Source organism: Hydra vulgaris, chromosome 08 (assembly GCF_038396675.1).
Source record: "Hydra vulgaris chromosome 08, alternate assembly HydraT2T_AEP".
NCBI classification, from domain to species: domain Eukaryota; kingdom Metazoa; phylum Cnidaria; class Hydrozoa; order Anthoathecata; family Hydridae; genus Hydra; species Hydra vulgaris.
In genome coordinates, this window is record NC_088927.1 from 64,055,176 (window position 1) to 64,068,604 (window position 13,429).

A 13,429-nucleotide genomic window follows, 5' to 3' on the forward strand; every position below is an offset into this window, starting at 1 on the left:
ATAACCTCAATATAAATATCAATGCAATAACCTCAATATAAATGAGTGTAAGAAAAGAAAAAGAATAAATAACTTTATTAAAAATAATAGTAATTGTTGGTACATGTCTAAAACATCTTAAGTTTTTTAGGTTTTTAAATATCTTATTTAAAAATAGAATAGTTGCATATTTCAAAAATGTAGAATGTTATTATGTTCAGTGAGGGATCCAGGAATATTTGCTGGTAGGAGGGGGGAGGGGGGGGGGGGAAAAGGAATGTTGAAATATTTAATGTATTTAGTATCACATTTTTATCTAAAATAAAAAATTGGAATTATTGGGCGGATCCAGAATGTTTTGTTATTTGAGATAACTAACTTCTAGACATGAAACAAACTCCAAACTTTTATATGTTTATAATAATGTCAAATAAAGATGCTTTGCAAAAAAAATGCGATGATTGAAGCCTGGGAACAAAAAAGTCATAAAATATTGATCATAACTGCTCCAAACGTGAGAGCAACAACTTAATAAGTTATTTTTTTACTGTTCTGATTCAAAGTGATATTCATTGATAAATTTTGAAGTTCAAAAATAATCTCTCAGCGTTCAAAAATTATTTCCATATAAAATTTAAATCCCCCTCAATTTGTGGGGTTTACAAACATTATATGGCCATAACTTTTAGATGTTAAAAGATTGTTGAATGAATTTTAAAATTAATTGATGAATATAACTTTAGTTGTTCTCAGGCTTCAATCATCGCAGTTTTTCACTATGCATCCATATACATATATATATATATATATATATATATATATATATATATATATATATATATATATATATAAAAAATATATATATATATAGAATATATATATATATATATATATATATAAACATATATATATATATATATATATATATATATATATATATATATATAAAATATATATATATATATAGAATATATATATATATATATATATATATATATATATATATATATATATATATATATATATATAGAATATATATATATATATATATATATATATATATATATATATATATATATATATGCAAGGTTTTTGAATATTTAATTAACAAACACTTAATTTTTCATCTTGAATCTAATAACTTACTTTCTGACCATCAATATGCATTAGATGAAGGTGGAGAGGTTAAGGCCATTACTCTTGACATTTCAAAAGCTTTTGATAAAGTTTGGCATGCTGGTCTTCTCGATAAGCTTTCTTCTTATGGTGTATCCGGCAACATCTTTAAGATCATTGAATCCTTCCTTTCCAATTGTAGCATAAAAGTTGTCCTCGATGGACAACACTCTTCTTTTTATTCTGTAACTTCAGGGGCTCCTCAAGGTTCTATCCTTGGCCCTATACTCTTTAATTTACATTAACAATCTTCCAGATATTCTCACATCTAAGGTGGCATTGTTTGCTGATGATAATATCATTTATTCTTGTCGTGGCTTTTTCAGCCAATTGTTATCGCAATTATTTAGATCTTCCTATATTTATGAACGGTGATGTACTTGATGAGTCACCTACTCTTCATCTTCTAGGATTAACTCTTACTTCCAATCTTTCTTGGAAACCATATATCAAATCAGTTGCAAAATTAGCATCTGCTAAGGCTGCATCTCTTTATCGAGGTCGTCACTTTCTTACTTCGGATTCTATCCTATATCTCTATAAATCTCAAATCCGGCCTTGTATGGAATACTGTTGCCATATCTGGGGTGGATCTTCTAATGATGCCCTTTCTCTTTTAGACAAGGTGCAAAAACGCATTGTAAACATAGTTGGACCTGCTCTTGCAGCCAACCTTCAACCGTTATCACATCGTCGTAATGTTGCTTCTCTTTCTCTTTTCTACAAATACTATAATGGGCACTGCTCTAAAGAGCTAGCGTCTCTTGTGCCATCTACTAAAATTCATTCTCGTGTTACTCGTCATTCAATTAAGTGTCATCCTTTTTCTGTGACTGTTACTAACTTCCAACTTTAATTAGTGGCTGCTTGCAGTCTTGTTGGAAGCGAAGATGTTTAAAAATATATATATATATACTTTTAAACAATATTTTCAACTTTATAAAAGGTATGGTAAATTTTAAATAATATAAAATTAAAAACATTCAGTTGTTTTTTATCTTTCATAACTCAAATTATATGTTTTTATATGTTCAAATTATGTCTAAATTATTGTAGACTGTCTTAAAAACTCTAAATTTTAGTTGTTTTTAATTGTTTTTTTAAAGTATCTCTGTCATATAATAACTTATTAAATGTTGTTGTGGTTTTAGGATTAATAATGGGTAAAGCTAGTTGTGGTTTTAGGATTAATAATGGGTAAAGCTAGTGATGTTTCCCTACGTAAATTAGCTAAAGTAGCTGTTCTTCTGCAAGAAACAAATCACAATCAAAAAAATATTTCCAAAATTGTCAAAGTCTCACAGGCTACAGTTAGAAGAAAAAATTCTAAACTCAAAATGGGGGTCGAATTAGAAGCACAGCGAACAGGCTGCTTTGGCCGAAAAAGAATAACAAGTGCTAGAGATGATAGAAATATCAAAAAAGTTATTGAGCAAAATCGTAAGATGTCAGCAATAAAACTGAAAAGCGTTTTGAAAATTCAAGGAATCAAAATTTCACTTAAATCTTTAAGAAGGCGAAGTAACGAGTTAGGATTCAAGTGCAGAAAGCCGCTATAGAAACCAAAACTTACCACTGTGATGATTAAAAAACGTCTTGCTTGGGTTAAAAAGGTAGATTTTCCATTTATTCTCTTCTGAAACTTAAACAAATAATATTTTATTATTACAAGTTTTCAAAAGACGCTTTCGCATTAATATCTTACCCCAATTGATTTTACTAATACTTTAAATATTATTAAACATCAATAACTATTAGCAATATTCAGGTTGTATTCAGCAATGAATCTACCTTTCAAACTTTAGAAGACAAAGCCATATTTGTCCGCCGCAGACCACGAGAACAACACAAGCCAGAATGTATCTTAAACACGGTAAAGCACCCAGCATCCATAATGGTTTGGTCATGCATATCAAGCATATCAAGCAAGATCAGTACAAGACTGTCCTACAAACCACCCTGATTCCACAGATACGAGAGTGGTTTCCTAATGGTGAAAAAATATTTTTTATGCAAGATGGTGCTCCATGCCATACTGCAAAATCCATAAAGACATTTCTTGCTAATGAGAGTTTCGAGCTTCTTGATTGGCCTGGCAATTTTCCAGATATGAATCTTATAGAAAATCTGAGGGAGCTAGTAATACGCAAAACCAGTGCGGAAATAATAACGAGTAAACAGAAGCTTACAGAACAACTGATTGATGTATGGGTTCGAGATCCAGAAGTTAAAGCATTGACCTCAAAGTGCATAAGTAGTATGCCCAGGCGTGTCAAAGCTCTTATAGAGTCAAAAGGACTCACCACCAAGTATTAAGTTTCTTAATATGCTTTGTATGTAATAGTATATAAATTATATAACAAAAAAATTAAGTTGCGATTGCTTGTATTGCATTTTAGACACACAAAAAAGACAAAAAGTTAAAAATTGAGTTTGAGTCTAATAATATAAGTAGGTACTGTATTTATATATATATAGTGTATAATATACACATAGTGTGTCTATTTGGATTTGATATATAAATACCAGGGGCGGATCAAAAGTTTTTTTTCATTTGAGATAACTTTCAGACATGGAACAAACTACAATCATTTATATGTTTATACTTACGTTAAATAAGGATGCTGTGCACATACAAAAACACATATATCCGCAGTATGTGTATATTAAACACACCGTGTATATATTATATATACAAGGAGAGTAAGCAATTACAAAAAAGTATAATAATAAAATAAAATAATAGATGATAAACAATACACAATTATAATAACAAGAAAAACAAGCTCAGACGATATTAAAAATATTTAACAGGCTGTTATTGGGAACCTTTTTACACCTTAATAAATTTCTTTCAGCTTTATCTGTTTTTTAAATACCTTTATAACACATAACAACAACAAGAAGCTTTGATGTCTTGTTAGTATCAAATGTTCAAAACGAATTTTATACAAAGTTTTTAGTTGTTTAAAAGTTTATTTATAATTTAAAAATTAATGAAAAAAACATTAAACACTTGAATAACATATACTATATTTATATTTATTTATTTTTCAAAACTTTCATTATCTAATCTTTGAAATAAAACCACCAATACAATATATTAAAAGCGAGGAAAGAAATTGGAAACAAAAAGCGTGCAACACAATCAATTTTAAAGTTTAAGCAGACTGAGTCTTTAAGTGTCTCGTTGTTTTGCACTCCGTTAGTTACTGAAGACGATTTAAGGTTTTTAAACATTAAGTTTTCATTTAGTCTCCAGCTCTCAGATTTAACCTCTCTTCTCTCACTTTGAAATGCATTTCTTTTGTTCAGCTGTTTGTAAAATAAAACAGAGTCGTTTGAATTATTGTTGCTTATATGCTTTGCATCTCCACAGAAATTTAGTGGTATAGATTTATTCGAGTTTAATCGTGAGTTGACGGAAGAAGTTCTCTGAAAAAATCAAAACGACTATAATTAATCATTTAATTAGGAATGAAAAAAAAAATTCAACCTTATTATAATACATTAAAAACATGTTTTTCAAAAAATGCTTTAACAATATATTTTTACGGCATCCACTAAATTTAGAAAAAATTACTTTTTTAGAAACGTTCTCTTTATTTTTCATCCAGTTAAGAGCAATTATGTATTCAATCAAAGTCATAAATACAAAGATCAGTGACGTAAGCAAATATATGTCCAATGCTTTAATATAACCAACTTTTGGCATGCTTGCATTTGTAATGCTTAACATAGTGATCAACGTAAGCATTGCAGTTACTGAAATACCACAACGTGCTGGAATAGCACTTGTTGTTATCCAAAATGATATCCACGTTATAGCCACAATTAATGCACATGGTAAATAAATTTGCAAAAGAAAGTACTCTCGTCGCCGGCGAAATGTAAACATTGCGGTTGCACTGGAAAATGATGCTAAAGTGTAAAACAAATATAATTAAAAGTGCCAAAAAAATGTGACCGCAGCAAAACAAGGTAGCAAAAAATTATAAAAGTTATAAAATTTGAAAAAAAAGCTTTAGAAAAAATTCTTGCCGAGCATTTTAAAAATACTTAAATAAATTTCTTATAGGTGCTTAAAAAATAGGGTGTCTATAACAAACGTGAGGGTGTCTATAATAAACGTGAGGGTATCTATAACAAACGTGAGGGTGTCTATAATAAACGTGAGGGTGTCTATAACAAGCGTGAGGATCGTGGAAAAATAGAAAAATTCAGAAGAGTTTAAAATTTCTCAAAACGTTAAATTTCTCAAAATTTTTCCGAAAACACAAAAAGAAAATTGTTTTATTCATTTTAAAAAAGTATTTATTATTTTTTCAATGAACAGAAATTGCTAAAACTTTACAAGTTTTCATAGAGGTTTTTAAAAATTAACAAGTTAACAACATCAGACTTGGTCACTTTAAGTTTTACCAACCTATAAAAACAAGACTAGGAGGATGAGAAAAATACACAGTCGTATACTTTAACAAATATAATAAAATATAAATGGTAAATTAAAATTTTCAATATCAAGGAACATTTCGAAAATTTAACAAAATAAGAGTAAATGACCATATTTACAGTATACTCGGAAAATTTGGTCACTATGTGTCTATATTAACCGTATGAGTTGTGGCATTAACTATTTTTCGCATTGTAGATAAGCAAATCTTTCTTCATCTCGTGATGTTAATCCTACACACTCTTCATGGATGTAGGCAACACAAAAAATGAAGTGTCTACAATTCTATCTTCCTTACTGGTGAAGCAATACTATGATTGCGATTTTTTATTGCTTGCTTATGTCTTTTCTAAGCCTGATGCAAAACTTTTGATCTTGATGGGGTATCTGGTGCTAGAAGTCTATTCTTAGAGAACATTAAATTGGTCAAATTCTTTGCTAGACTGTTATTCACTTTCCGTCATGAAGACTTGGTTATTACTTGTTATATAAAACTTTGTTAGGAGTTTTCTTCGTATCCATTGGTCTCCTCATTTATATTACCAAGAGACATCGGTGGTATAGGTTGCACAATAGCATGATCTAGAGGAAAGCGTAGGTTTAACAATGTCTTTAGAAATTGAGGGTATATTCAGAAGGGAGAATCCAGAAGTTGAAGGCCCTGGATTATTGCATAATGGAGGGATTTTGGTTACTGATTCTATAGTTACTAGGGAAGTCAATATTGCTTATTCATTTCTAATGCAAGATGAAATACAAATGTTATACTTATTACTTTGTAACAGAGATAAAAATAAGTTGAATAATCTTGAAGATTAAAAAATCATTCATGTCAAAATAAGTTATCTTGAAGATTAAAAAATCATTCATGTCAAAATAAGTTATCTTGAAGATTAAAAAATCATTCATGTCAAAATAAGTTATCTTGAAGATTAAAAAATCATTCATGTCAAAATAAGTTATCTTGAAGATTAAAAAATCATTCATGTCAAAACTTGCATTAATAATGTATGTGCTGCATTATTTACTTAAACATTTTTCACCAGATCACTTTCTTCTGGTAAGTGACTTAGAATGCTGAAAGCAAAAGCTTATTTTGGTATTCTGTTTGCGTTAAATGGATAGATTCTAGTTGCTTCAAATCCGGATTTGTAGTAGGAATGGGTTAGCGCTTTTTCCATACTGGAGTAAGTATTATACTTTCTCTTTGTTTTCGAACTAAAGTTTCTAAAGCTACTGATCCAAGTAATGCTTTAAAGCATTAAAGATAGCCTTGTGTTACTTTAGGAAGAAGAGAGTAATGTGTGTTTATCAGCAAAAGTCTAAAATATTGTAATCCAATTAGCTGAATGCTCCATCAAAAAAAATTTCTAAATGCTGTATTTATTTCACGAACGTTTCTGAGTTCATTCTTCCTTTTGGAGGTAAGCTACCAAAAAGCCAAGAAGTAAATTATTTTGCTATTTTGGTTTCAATCTTTTACCTTTAAGGAGGATAATGGTTGGTATGCCGTTACCTATGAAATTTCTAGAGAAACAATTGTAATATTGTCAGCATGTTTCAATGCCAGTATATGGGCTCTCTTAACCCTTTTTTTGAGCCAAAACTTGACTTTTTTGAAGCATTAATTCCAACCCTTTTTTAATCATGTTATTTTTATCATAATTATGCTGCAAGTTTGAGCCGGTTTTTTTTGTAGGACCAACTGCTCCATTATTTGTTTTCGTTTTTTACATATTAGTTGAGCTTCTGTGCTCCGGTAGAATAAATTACTTTGACTATTCCTCAAAAAAGGGTGATGTGATGAAAGGCTTGATGTTCCATAAAACCTATTAGCCAAACCTATTGGCGACAGTTTACAAGTTTTATTTTATAAGCCACGTCAAACTTTGCTTTTAGTTGACATAGATATAGAAACTTTTTTAAGATGGAAATAATGATGTACAGATGATCTCAACAATTTTGGTGTTATAGGATAACCATTTGTCAATCGTTTAAGATGGGCCAATAATTTGTTTTCCAGTACTGCTGTAAGGAGTGGTTTGCGACCAAATTGAGCCTTTAGTAGTTGTTTTGTTTCTATGTAACTTTTAAGGATCTTCCTTTGGCACTTTAAATTCTTCAGCAGTGATTTCCACCTTCTTCCTATTTGCATGGAATTGCATTTGCAGGTCCTCTTGACTTCAGTTACCTCTGAACGCTTTCTTAATATAACAACCAATAATCTGAAAAAATATCATTAAGATCAATATTTTAAATGTTTATAACAAAAATAATTCCATACTGAAAATATGGTCAAATTGGTGACCATATTAACAATGCACATATTTACTTTGCTTACAAGTAACAAAAAACCTAATCGAGGAGATCAAAAGGATACTTTACTATCTTAAAATACAATTAATTATATATATATTAACCGAAATATATAATCATACACCTAAAACTTGAAATCGCCAGAAAACTGTGATTTCAAATGAATTATAAACAGAACGTTAAACTCAGCCCGAGCAAAGTCGATAAGGTATCAAATTGGCATCGGAAAAGCAGTCCCCGTAAGACCTTAACAATGTTTGATTGACAGATTAATTTGAACTTGGATTTGTGGTAACTTTTTTCCTCAAACATTTGGTACAGCCGAACAATAAAGCCAGTCTTCTTGCTAGTATTCACACTTGTTGTATTGGCAACAATCAACACAATTAATACCCACAGGTTGAATTCCTCTAAAACATCATAAAGTTCTTCAGCGATTGTTTGAGTTTTGCCATTTTTTAATTTGAGCACAGTCAACTTATCTTCTTTTACTTCATTCTTGAAGACCACTTCCTGATATTCGAAAACATCGATGTGTTTGCCGTCAAAATGTGTGCTCCATTTCTCCATTTGAAGCGTGCTCACCAAGTTTTTCTTCACCTGAGCAGCTCTTATGTATATCATTTATACAATGCTGACTGGCATGGATTTGGAATTTCAATGCCTCCACTAGAAAGCTGGTGACACACCTATGTTATTCCGTGGGAAGACAGCTTCGAGGTTGTAACAAGACGTTTTGCAATGCGTGTTGGGTTATGCCTCTTTTTGCTCGTTGATGCTGCAATCTGATCATCCCGAGAAGTGTCTTTGCTGTTTTCGGATAAGTCAAAGTTCTTGCTATTTTTAGACCAATTAGGTGGTACTGATTTGGTAACTGTGTAGAATGTTGCTTAAATTACTTTCTTTCGTTTGGATGAATGGTCTTGGCACAAGCAGTTTTGCCAGTGAAATAACTAATCTGGCCTTTGGTCTCAATTTGCAGTTTATACAGGCCCTCATCCTCTTTGCACAACCATTTAATCTTAACCTTTAACCTTAGTGATGTCAAAAATTTCATACGACGCATTAAAGTTTTGTTTCTTTTTGAAGCGCTCATAGTCTTTCAATAGATTCGCTAATAGTCTTTTAAAAGCTTTGCATACTCATGGAAAGTTCAATGTTTTCTCCATAGGGCTTTAAGCTCAATAAAAATTATACTGATTCTTTCTCTCTGTTTTTTAGTGCTGGATTCAAGAAATTTAAAGCGTTCAATAACTTGGTTTTTTGGGGGCTTCTTGATGATGCTTGAAAGTGGATTAAGTTCTGTCCAAGTTTCCTTGTTCTTCTCAGTATTAAAAGAGCTCTTTTTAAACAACATGTTATATTTTACTCAGCAACTGAAATAGAAAAGCCTAAACGTAAATATAAAACACGTAACAAACTAAAGAAACTGTTACTAAGTTTATATATATATATATTTTATTTAAAAACAAGCAATTATAAAAAATGAAAAAACTAAGACACTAATAAAATACTAAATGCACAGTTATATATTTGTATTTAAAGCACAAATATCAACGCAGCTCGCCAAATAATACAAAATGTCTTTTAATTAAGCAATAATAGAGTTGATATAAAATTAAGCTAATTTAAACTTAACTACCCGCTTTGAACACCTCACTTATATATCAGTTTATACCTCACTGTAAAACAGCGAAAGAAAATTTTACATCTCTTGAAAAGCTTCTCGAACGCACAACGCTCTGTGATATTCTTAAAAATTCCAAATTTTCTCAGGGCCGTGAAATTTTTTTGGGGTGTTTATTTTTGTAAAACGAAGAAGTTTAGAGTAAAAAATAAATACTTTGCTTGATTTTTATAACAAAATTTGCGTGAAGCAAAGACCATTTTGTTTAAAAAGGGGGACCTATCGCACCCAACGACTTCCCCATGGAACGAGCATGTCTCTATAATAATATGTAGTATATAAATTCTTTTAAAAATGGTTTAATGACTTATATTATATATATAAATATTGTTAAAACAAATACATATTACGTTAAAATTTTAAAATCGTAATCATTTCAAATTGGTTTGTGCGTGCCCTTTTTCAATATTTCATTGAAATAAAGGTCAATTTAGTCATTAATAGGCAAAAGCTCATCTATTCGTGCTACAAGATATGATTTTAGAGAAAAATGTTAAAAAGTCGTGGCAAAACGTTTTTTGAACTGTCTTAATTAAATATCTTTGTTCGATCTCATCCTTTATTTTTTCTATATACGATACTACTTTAATGTGTGCTTCCCTATTTATTTATTTTTGTGTGTGTACCTAAGCAACAAAACTACGGTTACATACATAATCGTCTCCACCGAAACCGTTCTGTAAAATGTTCGTTTCTGTAAAATGTCTGAGCTAGCTTTTAGAACCAGAATATTATATAAATTATATGAATATATAAATATAGAGATGTTAAAAATATCGAATTTGTTTTGTCAATAAGTTTAAAAATCAAAAATGTTATAATGAGTTTTAGAGATGGGTTTAGATAAAGAAAGGATTGCAAGTTTAACAGGTTTTTTGATTATTGCAAACTCGGTAAAAAATCTTCTTATCTATAATTTTACCCATTTTCTAAAAATATTCTGAAACACTAAAATTTTAATTTATAGCATAATTCATAAAAGTTTTAATAACATGCAAAAATAGAACCGTGGCACAGTGCGCTCGCTTCAGAATCAAAAGATTCAAGATTTGACTCCCTATTTGGTCAAAAAAGAGTCCGGTGAAAAAGAAGGAGAAAACCTCCTTTCGAACAATACTCTTTGACAAGACAGGTATTATCAGAGCACCGTGAAATTTTTTATTAATACATTTGTTAAAAAAGAGTGTTTACTCAGTACATTACCCAATGTAACAAATTTTCACTTTTGTTTTGTTCCTGGGTTGAAAGTGTGTTTTCCTAACCCGTTAGGTCTAGAACAGAAAGGAAAACCGCTGTTATTCTAAAAAAACTTTGCCTCTGTGACTGTGAAAATGAAATTTTGAAAAACGCGTGTTTTTGAAAAAATTCTTGATTTTCTTTCAATACCAAGCTTCCTCTTATGATATTTCTGAACTGCTCGAGTTGTCCAGATGTTTCAACAATTCTCCTAAATACTCTAGAACGTTCAAGAAACTTCCTGAACTTTCGAGAAACTCTCAGAATTTCCTAGAACGTTCTTTAATGTTCCAAAAGTAGTTGTACAAGTATAAAATCAAAGGTGTCTTGAACCAAGAATCCAAATCGTATTAATGTTTACTGAAAGGATAATGGCTCGTAGTTGAAAAGAAATTACTTATTTGATATGGCATCAAGAGGTTGTTTTCATCAAATTGATTCATTATTCTACGTGTGCTGGCAAGAACAAAAAGTATTCCGCGGAAGCATGTCGTATAATTGAAGCCTGCAAGCCATACTTCGGCGAAATGGAATGCTAAGCTTCTGATATCCAGTGTCAAACAGAGAAACTTGGTTTATGATAGTGTACAAGTCACGGATCAGTCATCAGTGACTTCAAATCGGTATCATTCCTCATGGATCTTTAAAAAAGTTTCATAAAATTTCCTTGTTTTCTCTGTCTCTGAGACAGCCGTAACACTAAAGCGCATTATTGCACAAAGGACTGGCCACAATGGACCGGTTTTCTGTTAAAAAAAGCAATGTGAAATGGGAGCCGCTGATAGAACCTCATAAAGTGCTAATGCCACAGGTGCACATCAAATTAGGCCTCATTAAGCAATTTGTCACTGCTCTTGACAAGGAGTTAGCAGCTTTTTAATACCGCCAAGATCTTTTTCCAAAGCTGTCCGAGTTTAAGAAGATCAAAAAATGGAAGGATTTTTCAATGTTGTTGAACAAGACGGGGAGAGTGGCTTGAAGTAGTTTCGTTGCATTTTTTCAGTTCTTCCTAAGTTATCACAAACCTGAAAATCATGTGGATTTGATGCAAACTCTCATAAAGAATTACGACAAAATGGGATGCAGAGTGTCTCTAAAGGTCCATATCCTTGATTCGCATTTCAACAAACTCAAGGAAAACATGGGCGCTAACTCCGAGGAGCAAGGCAAGCGTTTTCATTAAGATATATTGTACTTTATACGTTGTTACCAAAGACAGTATAAAAAAAACATGATGGGGGACATTTTGGGGCCACCTCGAGTGGCTCGCAGTACAATTGTAAATCTAGAAAATCTAAACATTTCTGAACCTTGAGGAGTGGTTTCCGACTGTGTTTGTCTCTTCCTATTATCCCATCATTATTTGACATTAAGTGCCTCGTAGGTAATTTATTTGTGTGCAAGATACGATCTAAACTATCTAACAACTATCCAAATTAGTTTAGTATGATACCTCTTTTCAAATAATAAATATTTAATTAAATATCTGCATGGCATTTATCAATAAATATATACCTGCATTTATCATCAACTATTTACCTGTATTAACATTGGTACAATCACACCAAACAGCAACTAGAATTGATTCTATACCAAATTTTATTTTTACATATTCTCTGCTATGTGCTCTAAATTCAGATCTTTTTTTTTTCATTTTTAAAATGGTATAGAAACCATATAAACCACCTGGTTCTGCAAAAACTGAATAATGGTCTTCTTAAACAACTCAGTGGTGAAACCTTCCATCTTCGTTTCCTTCCTTTATTTTTTTTTTTTTTTGTTTGTTAGCTTTTTTATAATCTTGAGCACCCATCTTCATGCTACTTTTTGTTCCACTTTTTCTCTTTGAGATTTCATAAATTGAAGTTCTAAAGTGGAATTTTTTTTTTCTCTCTCGCAATGACAAGAAAAAAAAAAAAAGAACTTCCTTACAAGAAACAATGTCACGCATGCACTTTGCTATATTAAATAGCTTATTAGTTTTTATCTCTTCTTAGAAGCAGATTGTATTTAAGAGTATTTCTTAATGTTAGTTACTCAGAATCTCAAAACTGACTTTCAAAACCAATCATAACACTTAGTTTGAAAATTTGTCTATTTTTACGTATTTGTTTAGCAATCAATAAAGAACTCAAAGTTAACAATATTTAATGAACAAAGTTTGTCGTAGATTTAACGTACCAACTCAAATGCAGCATTTTAAATGTAGAATTTTATAAATGATATATTATTAGTAACTTTATATAATCTATTAAATAGATTTAAGTGTAACCAAAGATTCTTTTCGTATCAATGCAAGATATTTTAGCAAAGTAAAGCAAAAATAATGATTTTTATAAACTTTTAAAGTTATAAGTTTTTATGCTAAAATGAATATCTGGGTATCTAGAATGAGGTATTTGGGATCGAGGATTCCATTCAAGATGTTTTTGATTTAGTCGGAGTAACAGGTCAAAAGTTGTGGCAAACCGTGTATACCGCATTTTTTCGGCTTTTAAAAGTTGGTTTTCTTTTTTATTTTGCTTTTTTTTTTTATAAAGGCCATCAAATTTAAAATTCATATGGCCTAAGCAATGAACATA

The 13,429-nt window shown here is 30.6% G+C and overlaps 1 protein-coding gene across 1 annotated transcript in view; it reads right to left on the reverse strand.

Annotated features, from left to right (window-relative positions):
* Nucleotides 1-4,195: 4,195 nt before the first annotated feature.
* The window catches only part of LOC105846617 (gamma-aminobutyric acid receptor subunit delta), a 43,161-nt gene continuing 33,927 nt past the window's right edge, over nt 4,196-13,429 (reverse strand). The window contains exons 7-8 of the mRNA XM_065804154.1: nt 4,739-5,076; nt 4,196-4,590 (exon numbers count right to left, since the gene is read on the reverse strand). Coding sequence (XP_065660226.1) covers nt 4,225-4,590; nt 4,739-5,076 — 704 coding nt within the window. The 3' untranslated portion in view covers nt 4,196-4,224. The remainder of the gene's footprint in view (nt 4,591-4,738; nt 5,077-13,429) is intronic.